Below are 24547 nucleotides of genomic sequence, written 5' to 3'. Positions count from 1 at the left end.
TTGTTCATATTTAACAGAAATTCTAAAATATCAAGAGCTTGATCAATTGCTTTACTAAGTCTTTGAAGTTCTTCGAGTAATATATTACGAGCAGTTAATAATGCTTTAATAAACAGTTTTTTTTCACATCTAAATAAGGATTGCATAAAATGTTACTTTCGCATGGCTTCAATATCTTCACTAGTGAGGATTTGTGCTGTGTTATTGTCAACCAATTTGCGAGAATATTCTGTTATCTCATACGATTTTGTCACAGCAGGAACTAAATTGATAAAAAAATAATATATAGGGACCTAATTGAAAAAAAAATATAAAGATCTAATTAAAAATTTGGTAAAATTATACGGACCAACAGAATAATTAAACCTTAAAATTATTATTGATTTTAATTTTTTAAATTTACTAAAATATCTTTAATATTAAATATATTTAATATGTTAAAATTATCCTTACTCATTCAAATTAAAAAGTTCATGACTAAACTTAATAAATACATAAAAAAATTTACATATAAATATATTTCAAGATAAATTTAATATAATCATTTTTAGATAAAAATATTTATTTTTATTTTCAAAAATACCCTTAATATTAATTTTTTTAAATTTTTTTTAAAAATTTAAATATAAAACTAATCGAATATTATCATTTTTCTTTTAAATTTACAAAATATACATCTAATAATAAATTTACTAAAATATTATCACAATTAAATTTACTAAAATATTTCTAATAACAAATATATTTAATTAAAATTATTATCGATTCTAATTTTTTTTAATTTACTAAAATACCCCTAATAATAAATATCTTTAATTAAAATTAACATTATCACAATTAAATTTACTAAAATATCCCTAATAACAAATATTACAACTAAAATTAGCATAAATACTTATCTAAATTTTAAAACATCACGTAATCTATAATTTGTCTCATAATTCATTATTAAACTTATACCATCTCTACCTTTGTAAACACATATGTATTAAAAACAATATCAAATCAAATATACATAACAAAAATCAAGCTTTCCTTCATTTCATTCCTTTCAAAAGTTATACTGTACAACAATATCAAATTTCACTGTGGCATTCCTTCTTCTTGAAAAAAAGCCCTAGAAGAATAAAAAATAGGGACTTTCAGAAAACAATTGAAAAGGAATAGATACAAAAAAATAATTACAATCTCTCACCTCTTCACTCAATTTACACTCCTCACACCAAACTCAAATCAAATCAATAGAAATCAGAAGTATAACTGTGTATGAACACTAAAGTTTTGCTAGGTTACTGAGAATCGCTTTCAATGTGTTGCAGCAAGAATTGGAAATCAGACCTTTGACTGAAGATTGGTGGTGGATCCACTTCCATATCTGATAGTCTGATGTCACTCATAGACCGGGACATCTCCATCATGAATGGTATGCTGAAAAACAATCAATCGACCATGCATATATATGGAGAAAAGCACCCACCAAGTTGAAGCAACAATTTATTTGAGAAATAAAATAAACAGAATTCAAATCACAGAGTTCAGCAAAAATAATAAACAGAATTCAAACTGCAGAGTTCAGCATGTTATTTGAGAAATAAAATAAACAGAATTGAAACCAGTCAAATGGCTGATTATATAATTTACTATGATGGCAATAATAATTTTTAAAGCATATATATCTTACTTTGAGGTTTGGAGTTAATATAGGAAAACTAACACCTTTCACATCTTTTCCAATACATCCTTTGCATCTGCCAATTGAATTTGGTTTCAAAGATGTGAAATCAATTTGTCAGATAACGTGTGTTGAAAAAACATGCAGCCTGAAAAAATTTAAACAATTAACCATATAAAATAACATAAAAATAAATTAAATCGTAGTCATAAAATTTCTTTCCAACACAACCTACCTTTCAGTTGCTAATTTTTTAGTATAAACAATGTCTGCATATTATGGAGGTAAAAGCCAATTGTGGCCATAACAGCATAACTAGCCAAATTCCTGAGATGATATATATATATAAAATACAGCATAGAGCTCTCAGGTCTGCACCGCTAATTCTCCAACTTCTGTAACTGTATGGTTCTAAAATTGTGGCCATCAAGTTTAGTTCACAACGCCATCAAAGACACACATGCACTTTTGTCCTTTCTTTATTTCACTTCATATATCTATCTATAATTCTATATATCTATCTTTCTATCTATGTCAATGTTAATGTTATGGTGGCTTTTCGTATTCATAATATAAACAGTAGAGTAGTCTGTCTCATGCACCCCTTTTTCAATTCACACACCCTTCTCCTTCAACTCTCTTCTCAATGATTTAATTATTTCTTAAGTCCCCTCTTTTTGTCACATGTAATTTCCCTTCCCTGCCCCCATTTTCTTTTTCTTTATCAGTTATGTACATGTGAATCTCAAATCTATCCTCTACTTTGTTTAACATAAATACCAAATAGTCAACAAGCAGAGTTTTAGTGGTAAATGAAAAGCAAATAACAAAGAGCTGACATGAACCTGAAGACGAGCTATTGTTTTGTGATTAGGAACTTTCTCAGAAATGGCTGCTGCTTCTTCTTCAGCACCGAAGTTGAAGCGCACGAATTCCATAGTAGAGAACATGCTGGATGCATTGAGGCAGAGTAGGTACCATATGAAGAGGTGCTTTGCCAATTACTTAGAGAAGAGAAGAAGGATAATGAAACTCCATCACCTGATGGAGGAAATGGAGCACTCATAGATGACAAGACTGAAAGGGACCATGTCTTGGAGGGCAATCTTGGCTTTATATTGAGCCATACACAGGTTATATACAACTGATAGAGTCAAACGCAAGTGATGGATCAGTGACACATCATATTAAAACTAACAACAATAATGGCTCCCCCTTCAATTTTGGAGAACAGCTTAGAGGATTCTAACAGGTACACTATATACTTTTAGTACTTTTTGTTCTTATAACAAGTACAAAAACAGGGCCAAACCAATGTATGTCAGAAAAACTAGTTGGAACTTGTCATAATCAAGAAAGCATGAATCAATAATAATTCCATAATCTAATTGAACCGTAATCCATATATCAATTTGAAAATGAATAATCCGAACAAAAAACGCAAGATTAAACATCTTAATCTGAACAAAACCAAGCCAAAGGAGTATGCAATGCAGGAATTGTTTTAGCTTTTTAACAATCAAATTAATAAATAAGAATGATTTCTACTCTTTGAATAATAATTCTACTCTAATATGCCAGGTTTAAATTTAGACTTGGAATGAAAAATTGAGAACCCATAAAAAAACTCCTTCAATGTTCTTGAAATCTAAATTTGTTGTTGTATTGCATTTCAACAACAGATTGGCAGAGAATTAAAGATAATAATAAAAGAAGGCAGAGAAACGGAACAAAAATTAGCATGTTTTTAAAGAGATTGATTTCAGCCATAAATGAAAACGAAATAGCAATTAGGAACTTTACTACTACTATTATGCTAATATCATAAGTTCCTAAGCTACAACTACTTCATTTCAACCAACATAAAAACCGAACAAGATCCTTAATATGCAACAAGATAAGAAATGAAATTAAATGCTTTGCAAGTTATATAAGAAGATTCTAAATGAGAAAAGAAGTGAAGCCTTAAACAGAGGAGGCAGCAGAGCAGCAAACAAAGGGGAGATGAGGAAGATTGAACAGTCATTCAAACCAAATTAAGCATGTAAAAATATATTTTTGTCAGATTCAAGAAAAGAAACCATAAGCTTAAACTCTTTATTGAGGCAAATTAAGCATGTAAGAATATGTTTTTGTCATATTCAAGCCAAATTAAGCATATAAAAATATGTCACAAGCTTAAACTCTTTATTGAGGCAAATCATCAAACACGTTGTTTGCATGCAACATAATCACAGAGCATATAAGAAATCAAGCAAAATAAAAAATTAACTAATCAAATTAGCAGTTATTGCATAAAATTAGTGTAATGTGATGTAGAAAGCATAAAAAAATCCAAACCTTAACGAGAGATTCGAAAAGAATTCGCAGAGAGAAGCAATGCGAACATGAACTCTAAGAAGAGAAGGAGATCAGTCTTCTGTTTAGGATAATGTTGGCGCCGGCGCAGCTCCAATGACGGTGGCATTGGTGAAGCCTCCACTGATTTCGGGAAAAACTCAAACCTTAACGTGAGATTAGAAGAAAATTCACAGAGTGCGAACATGAATCGGAGAAGAGAAGGAGACAAATCTTCTGTTTAGAGTAACGGCAACGCCGGTGCCGACTCCGGTACCGGTGGCGTTGGTGAAGCTTACTGATTTGGGAGCGAAAAAAGCTCTGCTGGGGTTTCATTCTTAAGAGAAAAATGAAAAAGGTGAAATCTAATATTAAATAATAGAGGTAATTTAGTTTTTTTTTGTTTTATTATTTATATTTCATTTTCATTGGAATTAAAGATAATCAGAAAAAAGATGAAAATTAAATTAGTGATAATTCAATTTCTTAAAATAAAACATATCCAAAAATAATTTTTTAAATCTTGAACCAAATATAAAAATAAGATATTTTCATCTCAAAATTTTTGAGAATATATTTATAGAGAAATTCTCCATATACAAGCATTTTTTTATACAAGTCTTTACAAGTTATTATATTAGCGCGCTTGAACGTTACTGCACGTTCTTCTTCCTCTTCTTCTTCTTTTCTTTCGTTTCTTACTTTCTCTTTCTCCTTCTTCAACCGTTACTGCACAATTTCACTGCACCGTCTTCTTCTTCTTGCTGCACATTCTTCTTCCTCTTCCTCCTCTTCTTCTTCTTCTTTTCTTTCGTTTTTTTCCTTCTCTTTCTCCTTCTTCATTTACGTGCTTTTCTCTTTGTTTTCTTTTTTCGTTATTCTTGATTTCCATTATTTTTTGATATCAAGCTCTGAAATCATTTTTGAAGAAGAAGAAGCAGCAGAATATGAGGAGGAGAAAGAGAAAGAGTTCTGAATTATGCATAAAGTGTCATTTGGGTGTATTTTCTATAATCGTTTGGGTGTATTTTCTATAATCGTTTGGGTGTATTTCTGAAGTTTCATTATTTTCAAAACGATTTCAAAGCTTGATTTCAGAAACCATGAAAATCGAAAAAAAAGAAGTAAAAATACCAGTAATAAACGAGTAAAATAACTAATGAAAAGGCAAAGAGAATAACGAAGAAATATCGTTTGGGTGTATTTTCTATAATCGTTTGGGTGTATTTTCTATAATCGTTTGGGTGTATTTCTGAAGTTCTATTATTTTCAAAACGATTTCAAAGTTTGATTTCAGAAACCATGAAAATCGAAAAAAAAGAAGCAAGAATACCAGTAATAAATGCAAGTAAAACAACTAATGAAAAGGCAAAGAGAATAACGAAGAAATATCGTTTGGGTGTATTTTCTATAATCGTTTGGGTGTATTTTCTATAATCGTTTGGGTGTATTTATGAAGTTCCATTATCTTCAAAACGATTTCAAAGCTTGATTTCAGAAACCATGAAAATCGAAAAAAACGAAGCAAGAATACCAGTAATAAATGCAAATAAAACAACTAATGAAAAGGCAAAGAGAATAACGAAGAAATACATGGAGGAGGAGGAAGAAGAAGAAGAAGGAGAAGAAGAGGAAGAGGAAGAGGAAGAGGAAGAGGAGTTGTTCATAATCCACAGTGAGTGAAGAAGAAGAAGAAGAAGAAGAAGAGGAAGAGGAAGAGGAAGAGAAAGATGAGTTGTTCATAATCCACGGTGAGTGAAGAAGAAGAGGAAGAGGAAGAGGAAGAGGAAGATGAGTTTTTCATAATTCACGGTGAGTGAAGAAGAAGAAGAAGAAAGAAGAAGAGGAAGAGGAAGAGGAAGAGGAAGAGGAGTCGTTCATAATTCACGGTGAGTGTAGCGCTTTGGAAACTAAATAACGCATTAAAAGACTTTAATGTGTAGCAACTTGTAAAACTTGTAAGTCAAAAAGACTTGTATGTGTAGCAAGCCTCATATTTATATTCCCTTCAACCACACGCCCCTTAAAACGTATTGTCCAAAAAAATATGTCTTTAGAAGTGGTACGCACCTAATAGATCTTGTTAAGGGAATTAGACAGAGAATGAATATTTTCTTATAATATTCATTTAAAGAAATTAAGTCTTAATTAATAGTTAAGACCCAATGTCTCATAATATATGAAGACTTCATCGGTTAATCACTTCATATACTTACAGAAATATAGACTTAAATATTAAACTTATTCACTCGTCCGTTTAAGCAAGTGTCGGGAGTTTAAACCCCGCCTTGTGCATGTAGCAACCCATTAGTCAAAGATAGATCCTTAAATGGAACTCAGATCTGCGGCGGATTAGTCCTTAACCTATCGCGTTGGGAAATACCATTTGGGTAAACAAAAAAAAAATTCAACTTATTTTGATAAAAGAATATCGAGAATTAATAGAAAATGTCAAGCATCAGAATCATTACTCATTAATGCATATAATTATTATTATTAAGACATGCATGACTGGAGTTGTATCTTTGTATGCATTAATGAGTAATAATTCTTTAAACTGTGTTGCCAATTCGAATTCAGTTGTACAGGTCTTCCATGCCTTGGATCCAAATGTTAATCGCACAAGTAAAATTTAAACATTAATAATATATAACAGGAAAATAAAGAGCTAAAACAAGGTATGGCAAGCAGTAAAGTTAACTAGAAGACAGCACATGAACCATTCCAATGTATTCTCACCATTCCAATGTATTCTTACCTTCAGATTTAATCAATAAAAATGATAGATTAATGGACATGTTAATACCTACTAATGCACGAGTCCAAATAATGTCTATTGTGTATGTGTAAATAACATTTATTTTTTATAAGAAATGTGGCTAAAGTCCAAGAAAACTACACAGAAATAACTCTAGATGAAGAAGTACCAATGACGTCTGCCATGATATAAGAAGAAATAGCAAAAGGTAAACTAAAGAAAAAGTGGCATGCTAATATGACTCTCTGCCGCCAGTTGATCAGCACAAGTGTTTGCTTCCCTGAATTCATGATGAATTTCCCAAGCGGCAAACCTGTGACATCTGGAATTAATCGCAGTAACAAGAGATTTAGCAGAATGAAAATCAGCAGTATTCCCCAGACAGAGCTTTGCATCAACCTTTAAATCCACCTATACTTAGGTTAAGAATACTAAGGTTGATAACCAAATCCAATCCAAGAAGAATTCTCCATAGTGATTGAGTAACAGAGAAAGTACCCAAATTAGCACTGAAACATGCCAAAAACTTGCCATCAAGATCCCTTATGATACCACCGCAAGCCGCAATTCCTTCTTTTGTGACAGCCATTAGTATTTAATTTGAAGAATGGCGAGGCAAAGGGCATTCATCTGATTTGTTTCTCAGAAAAGGAACCAACTCTACTCCTGGATAAAAAAAGCTCGGATTGTTCAAAATGGTAGTGTAAAGCTGTTAAACAAATAGAATCTCCTTGCAGAGAGTGGTCACTGGTCAACCTCAAAGATGAACTTGTTCTGCCGAAACTAGAGGGTATTCATTGTGCAAAGATCAGGGGCCAAGGAACACCTTGGTGGTGGGATTGAGCCGAAAGATTTTCCAGGAGCCATGAGTAAAGAGGCTTACTGAAAGAAGTATCCATATTCAATGAATTATCTATGCTCTTCCATGTCTCGTACGCGACTTTACAATCTCTGAGGACATGGAGCACAGATTCATGATAAAGACCACAAAATACAGCAAAGATCATCCGGTGCCATTCTTCTTCGAAAACGAAGCTCATTTGTGAAAAGAGCATTGTTTGCTACTAGCCAACAAAATGCACGAAGTCGCTGTGGAGCTTGCAATTTCCAGACCTTTGTGAAAAGCGAAGCTGCAGAGTTATCTTCAGCCTCTAGATAAATCGAACAAGCTGACTTAATGGTAAAGGAACCATTATATGAGTGTAACCAAGCAACTTGGTCCTCTCCCATACCACTCTCCAGTGGTTTAATTACAGTCAAGATAGAAACCCAATCTTCTTCTAGAAAATTATCAAGGAGATTAAAATTCCAGCTTGAGCCGGACACATATTCCACCACTTTGTCCTCCATCCGATTTTCTATAAGAAATTCAGGGATAAGATCAGCTAGTCTTTGCACAGCAGGTATCCAATGGTCAGTCCACATGTTCACCTGAGTTCCCGCACTCAGTCTCCAAATGAGATTTTGCTCAAAAGTTGTCCAAACCTGACAGATACCTTTCCATACATTAGAACAAGATTGATGCTTGTTAATGATCGGAATTTGAACACTAAGTAGTAAGTACTCCTAATTACTATTTTTAATTAGTAATCACAATCTTACATAGTTAAGCTAATGATAATAGTCTAGCTGCATCTCCCATATTCAATTCAGAACCCAGAGTGTCACACCTTTTGCATACTATATACTATATAGCTCTTTATAACAAGGAAAACATGATATTACCAGATCTTGCTTTGTGAGAAGGGAATAAAAGCTTCAACAATTCATCATGATAGCGGGAGACAAAGGGGAGCCTTCAAGGAACGGTTGAGTTGTCTCCCTGTGACCTCAAGGTGACAGTTTCAAGCCGTGAAAACAATCACTGATATAATTATCAGGTTACACTGAGTACATTAGACACTTTCGGTGGGGATGCTTGTGTACTGGATTGCCCATAATGACAATGGGAGTACTTGTAGTAGGTCAAAGGGACACACCTTTAACATGAAGATCACCCCATATAATATGGATTGAATTCCCCCCCGGCACTTCACAATTCTAGAAAGGACATGACCTCAAACCTTTTATAGGGTCTTCAGAAGCTATAGCAGTAATGCTCATGCTTTGATAGAATTTTCAAGTATGTTAGTCACAAATTTCTGACCTCAACTAAACTGTGTGCTGGTAGTTTTCTTAATCCCACCTCATTAACCATATCTCTTACCTTCTCTGCATCTCTCCACCTTCCCACTGCAGCATAAAGTTTGGCCAACAATACATAATTTCCAGTGTTTTCAGGCTCGAGCTCGAAAGCCCACCTTGCAGCTACCTCTCCCAGTTCAACATTCTCATGAACCACACAAGCACCAAGTAGTGCACCCCAAGCAGCGTGGTTAGGTGTTATAGGCATTGTTCTAATAAGGCTATATGCATCATTGAGTCGACCAGCACGACCAAGAAGATCAATTATGCAAGTATAATGATCAACATTGGGAATAGCATGATGTTGTTTAAGAATAAACTTGAACAAAGACAAACCCTCATCAACCAAACCTGCATGGCTGCAAGCATGCAGAACAGAGGTGAAAGTAACTTGATTCGGTTTCACTCCAGACTGTACCATTTGATTGAAAAGTGAAACAGCCATTTCACCATGCCCGTGTTTTCCATATGCAGAAATTATTCCACTCCAAATGATAATATCCTTTTCTGTCATAGGAATTATATTAAAAACCTGGTGAGCATATCCTAAACTACCACACTTCGAGTATATATCGACTAGAATACTTGCTACTTCAAGCCTGGAAAGAAATCCCAACTTTACAAGGTAACAATGCATGTTCATTGCCTGTTGTAGGTCGGCAAGAATAGCATATGCAGGAAGCACACTATTAAAGGTTACATTGTCAGGTTGTATGTCATTCGCTAACATTTGTTTAAAAAGTTCTATTGCTTCTCTTGCAAGGCCATTCTGTATGAACCCAGATAGAACCGCATTCCACACGGGTGTTCTCTTTTTAGAGGTTTTCATGAACAGTTTATAGCTTAGATTGCCACAGGCACATTTCGCATACATGTCAATCAAGGATGTTTCCACATGAACCTCTGAATCAAGCCAATGCTTTATCGCCCATGCGTGTAAGCACTTGCCATGTTTCAAAGAAGCCAAACTGCCACAGGCTGATAGTAGAGAAGTAATAGTTACTGAATTTGGTTTCACTCCTTCGCACTGCATCATCGGACAAACAACCAAAGCACTTCTTGCATCGCCACTAATCATGTATCCATTTATCAAAGTTGTCCATGCCACCACATCCTTCTCCTTGATCCCATTCACTAATTTCCATGCCTCTTTCATATGACCACACTTAAAATACATGTCCAGCAATGCATTTCTGACTGTCATATTTTCCAAGAAACCCTTTTCCTTAACTAACAAATGAACCTCTTTCCCAAGCTTCACATTTTTCAAAAGCCCACAAGCTGGCAGTACTGAAACCACACTTGCACAATCAGGCTCTACACCCACATCCATCATTCTATTATACATTCTCGATGCTAACTCAGCACAATTATTCCGAAAGTACCCGTTAATCATTGTATTCCAAGACACCACAGTTTGTTGCTGCATCAAGTCAAAAACCAGCTGGGCCGCCTCTTTCTCCCCAGCATTCATATACATCGCCAGCAAAGAGTTCTGGACAAATGTGTCCGAATCAAACCCGACCCTCAATGTCCGACCATGAACTCCAACACCCATATCAAACAAGGACAAATCACTACAACCCTTGATGACTATTGGGTATGTGAAATTGTCAGGCGCAACATGGTCCGAATCAAGCATTTCGGCAAACAAGTTAAGAGCATTGTGGGGTCTTCCAATTTGAACATACATCCTCATCATGGTGTTCCAGGAGAACAAGCTCCGTCGGGGCAAATTATCAAACAGGTGGGATGCATAGGAAGCATGGCTGCATTGGGCGTAGCTTGTGGAAAGCATTGAGCAAAAATCAGAAGAGGAGAGAAGGCCAAGGGTGAGGATGAAGGCATGAAGCTTTTTGGTCTCAGAAAGTGAGTGAGATGCTGAATATCTTCGCAATAGCAATTCACACTTCGCTACAAGGCTCCCAAAGCTCTTGTCTTTATTTGAAACCTTAATTGCCCTATTCATTTGTTCTATTTCAAAACGCCTACAGAAAGGTAGAAAAGCCTTGCCTTTGGTATTTCTGAATGAAATGAAGATAGTTGCGACGAATCTTGGTCATTTTGGCACTGTGGCAAATACCAGCAACAATGCAACCTTGGATGGAAATGGTGGCGGTGGATGGGAATTTCTTGTTAATGTAAGTTCCTAGAGACGTGCAGAAAAACCATACTTGTCAGAGCCATAGCAGAAACTCACATCTAGGATGAAAATGGCTTAAGTAAATCAAACAAACACAAGGGAAACTACAAGTGGACTAACCCCTATGATTTTTAATGACAATTGAAATCTCTATGTACAATTTTAGCATGAATTGCATCATGATCAGAGAACATAGGAAGAGACCATCTTAATGAATATTAATTTATAATGGTTACAAAGACAAGCATAAATAAGCAAGACCATGCTATAGTGATGATTCACATACTCCACAGCTAAACTTAAAGGATAATCTATTATGTATTAATGCTATGCCTAATAATGACACTGTAATATCCAGAGCCACTTCCATTGCAGCGTTCAAACACCACGTCATGTATAAACAAGGGATTCAATAGCAAGATAAAAAAGTATTAAAGCTCAAAAGTTTAATGAAGATAATAGTTAATAGTTAACGTAAACAAAGGGGGGAAGGTGAAACCTTGAATAGCATCTCTAGGAGTCTTAAATCCAAAACTAATAGCTTTACAGGCCTCTGTCCCACCCACAATTTCTTCGAACTGCATCATAGAGATTCCAATATGCTCATTAGCCATTAGTCAGTACATTACGAAGACAAAGTTTTCAATCCAAAATAAATAACGAACACATGATGGAGATAGAGCTGAAAAGGGGGTGGCTCGACCTTGCGTGGTGCAAGTAGCAGCAAGAAAGAGATGCACGAATTTTAATAACAAAATAGCAAATATTCATGCAATAAGAGTAAGTTACATTCATCAGCTATAGATTCCTCCTTCATTTATCTCGAAGTTAATTATAAACCATAAGATGATTCATGCATTTCATTTCATGGAAAGGGAAAATTCTTCAATTTCTCACACAATTTTTAATGGTCTTTGTGTTTTTTGTTTTGGGTAAATATTATGAATTGCGTCCTTTTAGAAGATTTAACATAATCTTTATACCATCTTTTACTTTATAGCCATTATTATTCCTTTCACTTCTCAATAACGTATCAATATAAAACAAATTGATAGAAACATGTTTGATTTAGTTTACAAGAGGAAAAGTAAGTAGTCTAATTGCTGGTTTTTAGTTGTTTTAGCTCCTACTTCCTAGTTGCTGTGAATTAGTATCTTCTTGTTTCCTTTGAGCTGCACTAGCAAGCATAAGGGCAATAGTTCTTAGTCCTAGCTGCTGCCTATAAATACTAGTTGATTAGTTAGTTTTAGTTTTGTGAATTTTCTGTTAAAACTGTTAGAACTGGAGAGGAAGAACACCCTCCATAGTTGGTAGTTCCAACCGTGTATTCCAATAAGGGAATTGTGATTTGCAATCCCTAGTTCATCAATAAAGCCTACTGTTTCTGCCGCTCCCTGAACCTATCACAAATACGTACCAACAAAATATAATACATCTTGGTAATGGTATTTTGGGTATACAATTAAATCAGCAGTCAGATTTGTCCTCGGAGAAAATAAATCTCAATGAATTCAGTTAGTGCTACATCTGCTTCTTATTAAGTGTCTGTTTTCACTTTCTCATTAACAATTTAAATGTATTTAAATATATATTTAATTATGTATTGATATGTCAACAGAATTAACTTTTCAACACTCATCTCATGAATGGTCATTCAAAAAACTGGGTATAGATCATATATATCTTCTGACTATGTAACCAACTATCCGGAAACATACACAGGCTAAGTTCTTGTAATGTCAGGGGTGTGGTAAAAGATTAAGATGATTATAATTTGTAAATAAGACAGAAGCATAGGTTGTTACCCAAGTGAACTTGAATCTCTCCAAGAATCCAAATTCCATTTATCTTTGAATCCCTTTCCTAATTTCATAGAGTACATTAAAAACAAATGGACCGGTTCATAATTAATATTACATGATATTGGTTAGCATAAACATACTAATATTAGAGCAAATCAAGAATACCAAATGTGCAGTTGCTAGCATAAAAGTATATAATCAAGGCTCAAGCATTAACATATTTTTAAAAATCAGAACAATTTAAAATTAATAAATCAGGATTGGGACAAATAAAAAATATCTACTTTTTTTAAAATAAGTTATTTTAGTTAACATTTGTTTCAGATTTTCAATTAAAGTAAAAAAAAATTAAAATCAAGAGTGGTTATGCTGGTTTACCTGCAGGTGCTATTTCAGACGGCGGCGGCCACATGAGGAAGAGCCGAAGAGGTGAACACAGACAGGTCAGCAACGTGAGGAACGTGGAGAATGGTGAGAGGAGAGTTGGCGGCTGATGATGAAGTATGATAGAGGAAGAAAGGAAGGCGGCGGCTCTGGCGCCTGGTTGTCGCCGGTGATGGCGAACTGCCAGGGGGTAGAGGAACTGAGGCTCTGACTGTGAGGCAGACACGCAGAGGTGCTGATGTTGCTGGATTCTTCATTTGTTTGGGACTTTCTTTGGAGTTTTCTTGTCGTGGGTTGGGCCTGGCAGACCGACCCGATCCGAAAGAAACCCGGGTGCAACACTAAATTCAAAACAGAAATTGCTTCCCCATCTCCCTCTCCTTTGCGATTCCTGCTGCTGCGTTTCCAGAAGGAGAAGACGATGATGACCGCCTGAGGAGCACTACTTCTACCAGAGAACCACCGTGCCAGGTCGACGTGGAGCTAACGCCGGCAGGCTACCCAAAACACTCCCTATCATCGGTTAAGCTATCGGACCGCAGAGGATCTCTCCTTCCAGCGAGGTTCCGACTAGGTTCCGCAAGCGCTCCGAGTGCTACGTCGTGTGTGCCGTCGGCGAGTTTGTTTGAGATGATTCTTGGTACTGTGATACCACCGGCGCAACGCAGCGTTGTTGCGCAATCTTTTCTCCCGGGAGCTTCCTCACGGCCGAATCGACTCTCAGTTTGGACTAGCGTTTTGTGGATTGGATATGCGTTAAATCAAGTTCTGGTTGCTAATTTATTAGTTTATTTATTTAATGAGTTCCAAAAACTTAAATACCATGTTATAATACTATTCATCTCAAAAATTTCAATCAAAAAAAAAGAAAATACTAATGATGTTTCCTTATTTAATTGGTTGAATAGTAGATTAACGGAAAAAAATATTTTATAATAAAATAATAAATAAAATATAAATAAACATACTAAAATCTAATTATAGTCTAGTATAAACATAACTATTGAAATAGATAAATAGTCATATTTAATTGGATAGAATAAAGAACAAAGATACAAGAGAGAGTGCGTTAAAGTAGCCCCTATTATGAGAAAGATGATAGAATTGCATTTCAGGTGGTTTGAACATGATAAGAAGACTGACAGAGTATCTATTTAGGAGGGTGGATGAGATGAAAGATGGACAAGAAGTAAAAGGCAGAAAAAGACCTAGAAAAACTATTAATAAAGTAGTCAAACAAAATCTACATGTAAACAGTCTCTCTGTAGACACGATACATGATAGAGTTTAACGGCATGGTTTGATTCATATAGTCAATTCCATCTAGTGGGACAAGACTTTGTTGTTGTTATATAAACTTTAAAATATCATTCAAATTAAAAATACTATATAAACCACAATGTTATGATCTCATTCAAAATACAAACTCAAAAGTCAAATAACAAAAAAAACTAAACATAAAATACCAACATTTAAGTTTGTCATCAATAATCAAAATCCGCCATAATTTACTACAGATTTACTTCGTTGAAATCATCACCTTTATTTTCACTACTTGCGAGCTTGTCTTGTTTTTTGCTTCAACAGCATGTTCTTGTAGCATTTGGAACACAGTATCATGGTAAACCCTTCTAAAGAAACCACAATTATTAATGCAAAGTATGGGACGTTCAGCAGCCTGGCATCTTGTCTCGTCGTGAGACTCCACTCTTTTACGACCACATGCAAACGTAGCACCTCAACCTCTTCAAAAAAAATAATCAAAGAGAAGCATATTTTCTTAATAAAGACTAATAACTGTTAGTAAATTGTTACCGCATGTAAGACTCCGAATTTCAGAAACTAAATATTATTATTTAATGATTTATTTTATTTATTTGAGAATATATTTTTAAAAAATTTTATACTAATTGAGTACTTTTTTATTATTGATTTTGAAAACTTTAATGATAAAAAAAAATAAAGATCATTTTATATGCTTTAATTTAAATAATTTAAATTTAAATTTTATTTTATAATTTAAAAAAAAAATTAATTTAATTATATCTAATTATTGAATTAGATTATTTATTTAAAAATAATCTTGTAAGTTGATAATTAAATAGTATTTTTATAAATATTAATGTTGGACTAAAATTAGTTTTCAATTATTCTATTACCATAATTTTATTAAAATTACTAAACTACTAAAAATCTCCAATTTCATACACAAAACCCTAATTTCCAAACCAAAACCCTAATTTTATCCTAAATCTAACACTAACATAACTACCTCACCTTTCTCACCCTCCCCAAACACACACACAACATCACATACCCACACAAAGCAGAGGAGAGAAGAGAAAGAGAGGGGAAGCGTTGGCGACATTTTCTGTCGTTGAGAATCATACACATTGCATTGACCACCTATAAGAAGAAAATTTATTAAACATATGGGTATAAAAATTTTTAGAAAAATCATTAATGTTAATGTAATAGGTAAAGAATTTACCGTGTTTTCTACATCTTCTCTGGACATTAGAGACATGAATTGGCTTCTAATCCCTTCCAAATGCACTTCATGGTCCAACAAGAATATGGTGTCATATTTAATGGTAGTATCTTTGAAAACTTTTAACTGTGTCATCCAATGATAATATTTCTCCCTCAACTACTATGTGATTTCTTTTTTCTTTCTCTGGAGTCTTATACCCTTCAGGGATGGTCAAGCTCGGCTCAGCACTGATTTCCTTAGCAGATTTTAATGCTGCTATCACCCCAACATCCATTACCGCGTCTGCCAACATTTCAAGTTGTGTTACCATTGGTTGAGAGGTCGGGAGACTTATGCCAAGGCTGAAGGAAGGTGCATCATCTTTCCAATATCGAGAACAGGAAAAACTGTAAGATGACAGAAGAAAGTTTTAACTAATAATTGAAAAATATTATGATATAGCATCAAAATTAATAAAAAGGATCTTAATTAAAACTTACACATTCAGGGGAGGTTCTTGCTCCGTCTGTCTTGCGAAAGATTCTTCACGGGCCTGGTGTTCGAGTTCCGGAAGGCAGTTGTAACTAACAGAAATGAACCTCAAATAAACTATGTAATGAACTAAAATTACCCAGATTTGAACAAGCAGTAAAACTTACACATCGAGAGGTGCTTCTTGTTCCGATTGTTTTGTTGGAGCATCTTTGCAGGATTGCTGTTGTGGTTTCGGAGGGATGTTGCATCAAACAGGAAAGAGTTCAATAATGACCCAAAATTAATATCTATACCATTAAAACTAATAAAAAAAATTTTAAGCAGAACTTACTCATTAACAGAAGCTTCTTCTACTTGACTTTTCGAAGGAACATAGTTAAAGGTATTTTGATCTTTTATTATCTCTTCCACAAGAGAACTTGAAAGAGACATCGCAATAGGAACTCTAAGGAAGGTAAACAAAAAAGAAGTTAATGTTAAATGATTAGAGTAGGAACTAAAAAACCGAAAGCTGCACATTGAAAAACTTACATATCCAGAGGTTGAAAGCAAGGGTGGGCTTGGTTTGGATTTTTAAAAATCCAAACTAGATCCACTTCAGAACTAGTTTTGTGGTTCATGAAACCAAACCGAAATTGGATTGAAGAGAGAAACCAATTATAAACTAGTTTGAAAAAACAAAAATCGGTTTTAAATTGATTTTAGAATTTAAATCCGGTTTTACTTACAAACCGATTTTAAATCTGGTTTTTTAATATCCAAATCTAAAATCCATTTTTTCTAAATCCAGTTTTAGAACCAGTTTTTTCAACCAAAAATTCAGTTTTAAAACTAGTTTTTAAAAATCCAATTTTCAAACTAGATTTTTTAACAAAAATTTCACTTTTAAAACCAGCTTTTAGAAATTCAATTTTCAAACCATAAATTTTTTAAAAGTAAAATTAATACTAAAGTCATTTTAAAGTGTATAGGTTCATTACAACTAGAATTTGATTTTTTATAAATCTAATAACAATAGCTAATCTGTAAAATATTTAATCATTCTTAAAATATCAAAAGGATACCACAAAAAAATCTCTCTAAAACAACAACCACAAAATATCAAAAGATGCCAAGTTGTCAACAAAATCATCAAACAACCATAACCTTTGAGAAAAATATATATGCAAATAACAAAATATACCTTTATCATTTTAAAACAAATCTTTGAATAAAAGTATTAAACCAAATAAGAATAATAAGCTTACCTAGTCATCATCAAGATTATCATTTGATGTCGCCATAGAACAAGCACCATCATTAGAGAAAAATATATCTGCCAAGGGAATTAAATTAATTATCAAGTCTATATTCAACAACTTTTATTTGGTAACTAATACCTAAATTCTAAAATAGAAAGACGACAAAAACAAAAATAAAATAAAATGAGAAGAAATATGAACAAAATTCTATATCTTGATTAATTTGTCAACTTCATCATCATCTAAAGCAGAGAAAAGATCTTCCTTAAACCAATCTCCTGTGCAAACTAAGGCCTCTACCATTCTAGGTGTTAAGAAACTGCGATATGGATCGAGGACTCTTCCTCCAGTACTAAATGCAGACTCCAAAGCTACCATAGAAACAGGTATGGTCAATACCTCACGAGCCATATTTCCAACAATTGAAAATTGGGTTGAGTTGACCTTCCACCAGTTTAGTATATCGAACTTATGGGAGTATGGCTCGCATTCTTCTTGTAAATATCTATCAAGTTCAGAACTTATATTAGTTCTACGACCGGTTGCTTGCAGAAAAAAGCACATGCCATGAACATCGGTATTAATGTTGTTGGCTTGAACATCTTGCGTATCAGCTTCACTTGCTTCCTCAGAACTTTGGTATTGCTGATAAAGTAACTTTATGCACTTGGATAACTTTGACTTCAATTCGCCTCCTTTTTCTTCTCCAACTAAGTAATCCAATAAATAATTGACATACTCAATATTTTGCATTGAATTAAGACGATAGCAATTAATAACAACATATTCACCGAATTAGGATTGCCCTAATACTTCTCATACTTAACCTTCATCCTTTCTGCCATTGACATAGTACTAAAATTAGCAGAATGACAAGAATGATGAATAAATCGTCCAATTGCAAATACTTCCTTCATATACATATCACTGGTAACATATAAGGTACCAGAAACACGTATAGTGGCATCACTGAACACTCGCAAAAATGGTACAATGGACTTAGCATACTCCTAGTCTGAATCACAAGGAACACCTCTCCCTTTTCCTCCATTCATCTCTCCTATATAGGTATTATCTTTCAAAGCAAGTAACTCAAATACTTTGCGATGCTTCAAAGCTACCTCTAACATTTGATAGGTAGAGTTCTGATGCGGTATTTTATAACCACACTACTAACCGGCAAGTGCACCGAGTCGTACCAAGTAATACCTTACGTGAGTAAGGATCGATCCCACGAGGATTGATGGATTAAGCAACAATAGTATTTGATAGGCTTAGTTAGGCAAGCAGAAAAGGGTTTTGAGATATCCAAAAGGTTTAAATTCGAACTCAGAATATAAAAAGGATAGACAAATAAATAAGTTGGGAATAAAATATGGAGAAAACTGTTAAGGTTTCAGAGTTATCTATTTTTCTGGATTTATTTTTCTTACTAACTATTTTAATTATGTAGGATTTAATTTATGGCAAACTATATGTGACTAGACCCTAATTCCTTAGACCTTTCTAGTCTCCTCTAAAATTCATTAACTGCCAATTCCTTGGTCAATTAATTCCAATTAGAAGTTACATGATCAAATTTCAGTTTATATGCCACAAAAACTCTAATTACCCAAAAATAAAAGGATTATATGTCACGTATCCCGTTAAATCCAGATAATTAAAATTTAGGAGAATATGTTTTCAAGCTATTGTTCAAGTAAAGAGCTTTTCCAAGTTTTACAAGAACTCAAATAGAAAGAGGGTCATACTTCCGTTCCACCAAAATTCATAAAATAAAGAGCGAAAACAATTCTTAAATTATAAATTCATGCATAAATTAAAATAGAAAAAGCAATAAAATCAATCCATACAAATAGACAGAGCTCCTAACCTTAACAATGGAGGATTAGTTGCTCATGGAATGTGTGATGTAAATTTGTATAGAATTCCCTAATGGAATCCCCCTAATGTAATCTACCTAATAGAAGAGAAATCTTCCCTTTTTATAACTAATCCTAATTAATTTAAAATCTAGTATTTAAAATTAAGATAATATCTTTTCCTATTTTAAAATCAATTTTGAATTTAAATCAGAATTAACTAACTACTCCGCATCTTGTAACGTGGGGACCACTTGACTTCACTGGATCCGCGTCTAACTTGGGTGCTAAAATGGGGCCCAAAAATCACCCCTCAGCGTTTTCTGCATTTTCTGCACGTGGCGCATGTCACGCGTACGCGTCGATGGTCTTTTCTGCGAATCACGCGGACGCGTCGGTCACGCGTACGCATTGGTCAGCAATTCTTCAAATCACGCGTATGCGTCAGTCACGCACACGCGTCGCCATGGAAAGCTCCAAATCACGCGTACGCGTCAGTCACGTGTACGCGTCGCTCCTCGTTGCTATCTCCTTTAATTTTTGAGCTGCAGAAACTCCATCAAATCCAGTCGAGTGCTACCTAAAATAAACAAAATTGGAAAAGACTCAAAATAGCATCCATATTGGCTAAAATATAATTAATTTGTTATTAAACTCAACAAATAAGATGCAAATTCACTAGGAAAAGATAGAAAAGATGCTCACGCATCAAGTTCCACCTAGTTTCAACATCCATGCAAGACAAGCCTTTATATTGAATTTTTTCTAGTTCAACACACTTTTGAAACCTACTAACTCCAGATGGGGAAGATCAAACATATTTTACTGCACTACGAATCCTCAAGACTGATTCATCAATCTCTTTCAATCCTTCTTTTACAATTAAGTTTACAATATGTGCACAACACCTCATATGAATAAATTTACCATTTAAAATAAGGTTTTTTTTAGAAATAAAAAAATTATATTTTTTCAAAAGCTATTTTTGAATTTTAATTCCACAAATACGATTTTTTTTTATAAAGCAAGTTCGCCGCACCCTCGGCGAACTCTATAAAAATTATAGAGTTCGCCTATCCACTCGGCGAACTCCCTTTAACTTTTTTCAAATCCGTGTTTTTAATCAAATTTAATCCATTATCGTTATCTCCAAATATTATATAGATTTACAAAGAGTATATAGGAGTACACAAAACTACACAGACAACAACCATGGCTTCTTCAAGAATTTTTTAAATTATAAATTAAAAAAATAAACCATATTTAACAATGACAACCATTATCAGCATCTCCAGAAATACATAAATACACCGGAATAAGGCATATTTAACTAGGATTTTTTTTAATTATAAGTCGTATTTTATTTTGAAATTTTTTTTCAAAATAAAATACGACTTATAATTAAAAAATCCTTGTTAAATATGGCTTATTTAAGTGTTTCTGGAGACGATTAAAATCATCAACCAAGATTAAAAGCAGAAGATTAAAAACACATCAAATTTATTTTTTGATTCCAATGAACCTCAACTAAACCTAGAAATGAATCGAAATTACCTGGTATTGGTCGGTGCATTTACAAACGGTGTCGAGCTCGTCTGAGTTTGTAACAGAGGTTCGCTGCCCAAATTTGCAGTCGGCAGACTAAGAAAAAAATAAATATTATTTTGTAAATCCAGAGAAATTACATGAGTTTAGGAAAAAGTTAGCAAACAAAGAAAAAGAACTTATATAAAAAAATGAATCTTACGTCTGCAATAAATCATTTCAGTAGTCCCGTCCTCTACTTGTTCACTTTTGAAAATTCATACAATAAGTATCAATGAACCTCAAATGAAAGTATCAATGAACCGAAATAATCATTTTAGAAACGTACTCCTTTTCAGATTCAGTTTTTCTTTCGAAATCCGTTAGAACAAGCTTCCTTATTTTGGTTTTTTTTTGCCACCCTTTGTATTTGTTTTCTTTTCTTTGGCGGCATTTTCTCGATTTTTTCTTCTTCTTTGCAACATATACAAAAGGTTTTGTTAAAATAACAACATAAAACTTTAAATAAATTGATAATATGTGGTAAAATAGAGTAAAGCATCAAGAAAAATACATCGAATATATACCGTAGACAAATATCAGAGCTGTAATTAACTTCACAAGCACATAGGAATAATTTTCAGCAAATATAAGAAAAACTATATCAAATGAACATCAAATAAAGGTATCAATGAACCAAAAATAATCATTTCCAAATCTTACTGGTCTCCATATTCAATTTTGCTTTCAAAATCATTAGAACAAGCTTCCTTATTTCGGTTTATTTTTTCACCACCCTTTGTGGTTGTTTTCTTTCCTTCGATGGCGTTTTCTCAATTTCATCTTCTTCTTCTCTGCAACACATACAAAAAGTTTTGTTAAAATAGCAAGATAAAACTTTATATAAACAGATAGTTTTCAACAAGCGATCGTGAAAGTATACTCAGATTAAAAAAAATTGTTTTCTTCCAGGACGAATCCAAAATGACATTTTTTTCTTTCTTCTCCTTTTTCTTCTTTTTTCCCCTTCAGAAAAACTGTTTTCTTTCCCACTTTCTTTTCTTCTGTCTCTCTCCCCCTTAATTCTGCTCTGTACACAAGTCCCCAAAATACAAAGTTATTTAGTTAGCACAGTATTTTAGAAGCATCTGAACCAAAGTTTCATGAAAATTTTGTTTAATTTACCATTGTATCAGTTGTTTCCATATAAATCTGATCGAGCAGCTTCCTCCGTATCCAGTAGACCACCCAAGGTTGCCCGGGAGTGTCATCTGCTTTCAGTCGAGAGAAATTCGATTCATGAAAATATATTATCATCAAAATGAATACGCAGCCATCAACAGAAAGATTTTTTTCCTTCTCTCTAGTCTTTGATCCCCTTCCTCTGGAAGCTCAGCACATAAGTTGACCAATCCCATTGTAGGAGGTTGTCCACATTAAGGGTAGGCAGTTTATGGATCGAGGAAGCCATGCTTACTGTCGTCGGCAGCAAGAAGCATGATAAACCACTATTTTATGGTTTATCTTATGCTCAATTGAGTGGTTTTTATCAACTCTTTACTCACTTATTCATACAATTCGCATGTTTTACATTTTCTTTCCTGATTTTGTGCTATGATTGAAAACATGCTTCTTTGGCCTTAAGTTTCCTATGTTTAATCCTCTCTTATTACCATTAGATGCCTTGATATGTGTGTTAAGTGATTTCAGGGATTACAGGGCAGGAATGGTTTAGAGGATGGAAAGGAAGCATGCAAAAGTGGAAGGAATACAAGAAGTTGAAGGAACTGCAAAGCTGTCCAGCCTGACCTCTTCACACTCAAATGGTTATAACTTTTGCTACAGAAGTTCAAATGACGCGATTCCAGTTGCGTTGGAAAGCTAACGTCCGAGGCTTCGATTTGATATATAATATGCCATAGTGGCCCTGACGCTAGGTGACGCGACCGCGTGCTCCATGCGGCCGCGTCGCAGTGACGAAAAACCAGCGTGGCAGATTTATTCTCCAGCGATTTCTGGGCTGTTTTCGACCCAGTTTTTTGCCCAAAAAAACTCAGATTAGAGGCTATAAAGTAGAGGAATTGCATCCATTCAGAGAATACTATCATAATCCATAATTTTAGTTTTAGATGTAGTTTTTAGAGAGAGATGTTCTCTCCTCTCTCTTAGGATTAGGATTTTTAGAAATTAGGAATTTATCTCATCTTCACATCAGGTTCAATATTTCTTTATTTTGACTTCTCTTCTACTTTGAGATACTTTAATACTTTTATTTATATTTTATTTATATTGCCCAATTGGCTTATGAATACCTTCCATGTTAGATTTTACTGCTTTGAATGAATTGAAGTGTTTTCAGATTTATGATATATTTATGATTTTAGTTCAACTTTTTACATTCTTGGCTTTGGTTAAGAAATTAGTAACACAGGAGTTATCAGATTCAACATAATTGATAATTGTTATTTATGCTAATTGAATTGAACTTCAATAGTCCCAATCTGTTCTTAGGAATTAACTAGGATTCGAAGATCTAATTAATTAGTCACTTGACTTTCCTTTGCTTTAGTAAAGGTCAACTAAGTGGAATTAAGATTCAATTGTCATCATTGTTGATAAGGATAACTAGACTAGGACTTCCAATCTCTCATACCTTGCCAAGAGTTTATTTTACTGTCATTTATTTATTTTACTTGTCATTCATCATAATTGTTCCTCATTCTTAAAACCCCCAATTTACAAACTCATAGCCAATAATAAGAACATACCTCCCTGCAATTACTTGAGAAGACGACCCGAGGTTTAAATACTCGGTTATCAATTTTAAAAGGGGTTTGTTACTTGTGACAACCAAAACGTTTGTACGAAGGGATTTCTGTTGGTTTCGAATCTATATCTACAACGCGACTATTTTTATAAAATTCTATACTAGCAAAAATCCTAACGTCAAAATGGCGCCGTTGCTGGGGAATAGCAAACGTGTGTCATGTTATTGATTATTATAAATATTTTTCTTTTACTCGTTTATTTGTTTCTCCTTTTCCCCCCTTATTTCTGATAACTACTATGAATTCTCACCCCTCTCGCTTTGAGTTTAGTTCTAACTTTGTTGAAGGAAATAGAAACCACAGCAGGAATATGCATCAAGGTCAGACCAATCAAGGATGGATGGAGTCAAGAGGATCTAATCAACCCTTTAGGCAACAACACCCTCCAAGATATCATGGACAACGACCATTCTACAATGCATACCCAGCTGAAAGATATGGTGGACAACCTTGTAACTACCAACAAGCCCCACCCCGTGCCTATAGACCATCCTCTCAACATAACCTCGAACCACCACACTCACAAGCTTCTTTTCACCTTTTGCCACCATACGATCCTTATCCGCCCCAACACAAATCCAATTACTCCCAAGAACCACCACTCCCCCATACACCATACCCATATCCATCAAAGCCAGAATCACAGGTTCGCCTTGAAGAATCAATGAAATAATTTACTGTAACCCTTCATCAACTGGAGCAAGCAATAGTGGAGGAGTTAAAGCAATTATCTTCCAAACGTTCAGCCCCTCAACAGACCCCCATGGCTTTATGTGGAGAATCCAATGAAGAACGCAGTACAAAGAAGACGCTAGAAGCTCCAGTGAACAGCATAGAGCATAAC

The 24547-nt window shown here is 34.1% G+C and overlaps 1 protein-coding gene and 2 long non-coding RNA genes across 9 annotated transcripts in view; 1 reads left to right on the top strand and 2 right to left on the bottom strand.

Moving 5' to 3' along the window:
- LOC112715446 (uncharacterized) overlaps positions 1 to 24547 on the top strand; it is a 177343-nt gene that overhangs the window by 68878 nt on the left and 83918 nt on the right. The gene's annotated exons all lie outside the window — the stretch shown is intronic.
- Positions 1013 to 4416, bottom strand: LOC112715452 (uncharacterized). Of its 2 annotated transcripts, XR_003811994.1 has the most exons (3): positions 4013 to 4366; positions 2518 to 2816; positions 1013 to 1820 (listed from the first exon to the last, which is right to left on the bottom strand). It is a non-coding gene; the product is annotated as an uncharacterized lncRNA (long non-coding RNA). The 2 variants fall into 2 exon arrangements; XR_003811993.2 differs by having other exon boundaries at positions 1013 to 2816; positions 4013 to 4416.
- LOC112715449 (pentatricopeptide repeat-containing protein At5g39350) lies at positions 6706 to 14147 on the bottom strand. Of its 6 annotated transcripts, none has more exons than XR_011866532.1 (5): positions 13275 to 14147; positions 12900 to 12957; positions 11594 to 11672; positions 7266 to 11100; positions 6706 to 7089 (listed from the first exon to the last, which is right to left on the bottom strand). XR_011866532.1 is itself a non-coding variant. In XM_025767216.3 (4 exons), the coding sequence occupies exon 4, from the start codon at positions 10918 to 10920 to the stop codon at positions 8899 to 8901; it is 2022 nt and encodes a 673-aa protein (XP_025623001.1). In that variant the 5' UTR covers positions 10921 to 11100; positions 11594 to 11672; positions 12900 to 12957; positions 13275 to 14147; the 3' UTR covers positions 6706 to 8898. The 6 variants fall into 6 exon arrangements, 2 of the variants coding, with proteins under 2 accessions (XP_025623001.1, XP_025623000.1); XR_011866530.1 differs by having other exon boundaries at positions 6706 to 8252; positions 8493 to 11100; XR_011866531.1 differs by lacking the exon at positions 12900 to 12957 and having other exon boundaries at positions 7266 to 8252; positions 8493 to 11100.

This window comes from Arachis hypogaea, chromosome 10, assembly GCF_003086295.3.
Source record: "Arachis hypogaea cultivar Tifrunner chromosome 10, arahy.Tifrunner.gnm2.J5K5, whole genome shotgun sequence".
Classification (NCBI taxonomy): Eukaryota; Viridiplantae; Streptophyta; class Magnoliopsida; order Fabales; family Fabaceae; genus Arachis; species Arachis hypogaea.
The sequence above is the reverse complement of the archived record's forward strand: the minus strand, read 5'-3'. Positions and strand labels throughout refer to the sequence as shown.

Coding starts and splice junctions, on each gene's coding strand:
- LOC112715449 (XM_025767216.3), bottom strand. CDS start 10,920: ATGAATAGGGCAATTAAGGTTTCAAATAAAGACAAGAGCTTTGGGAGC.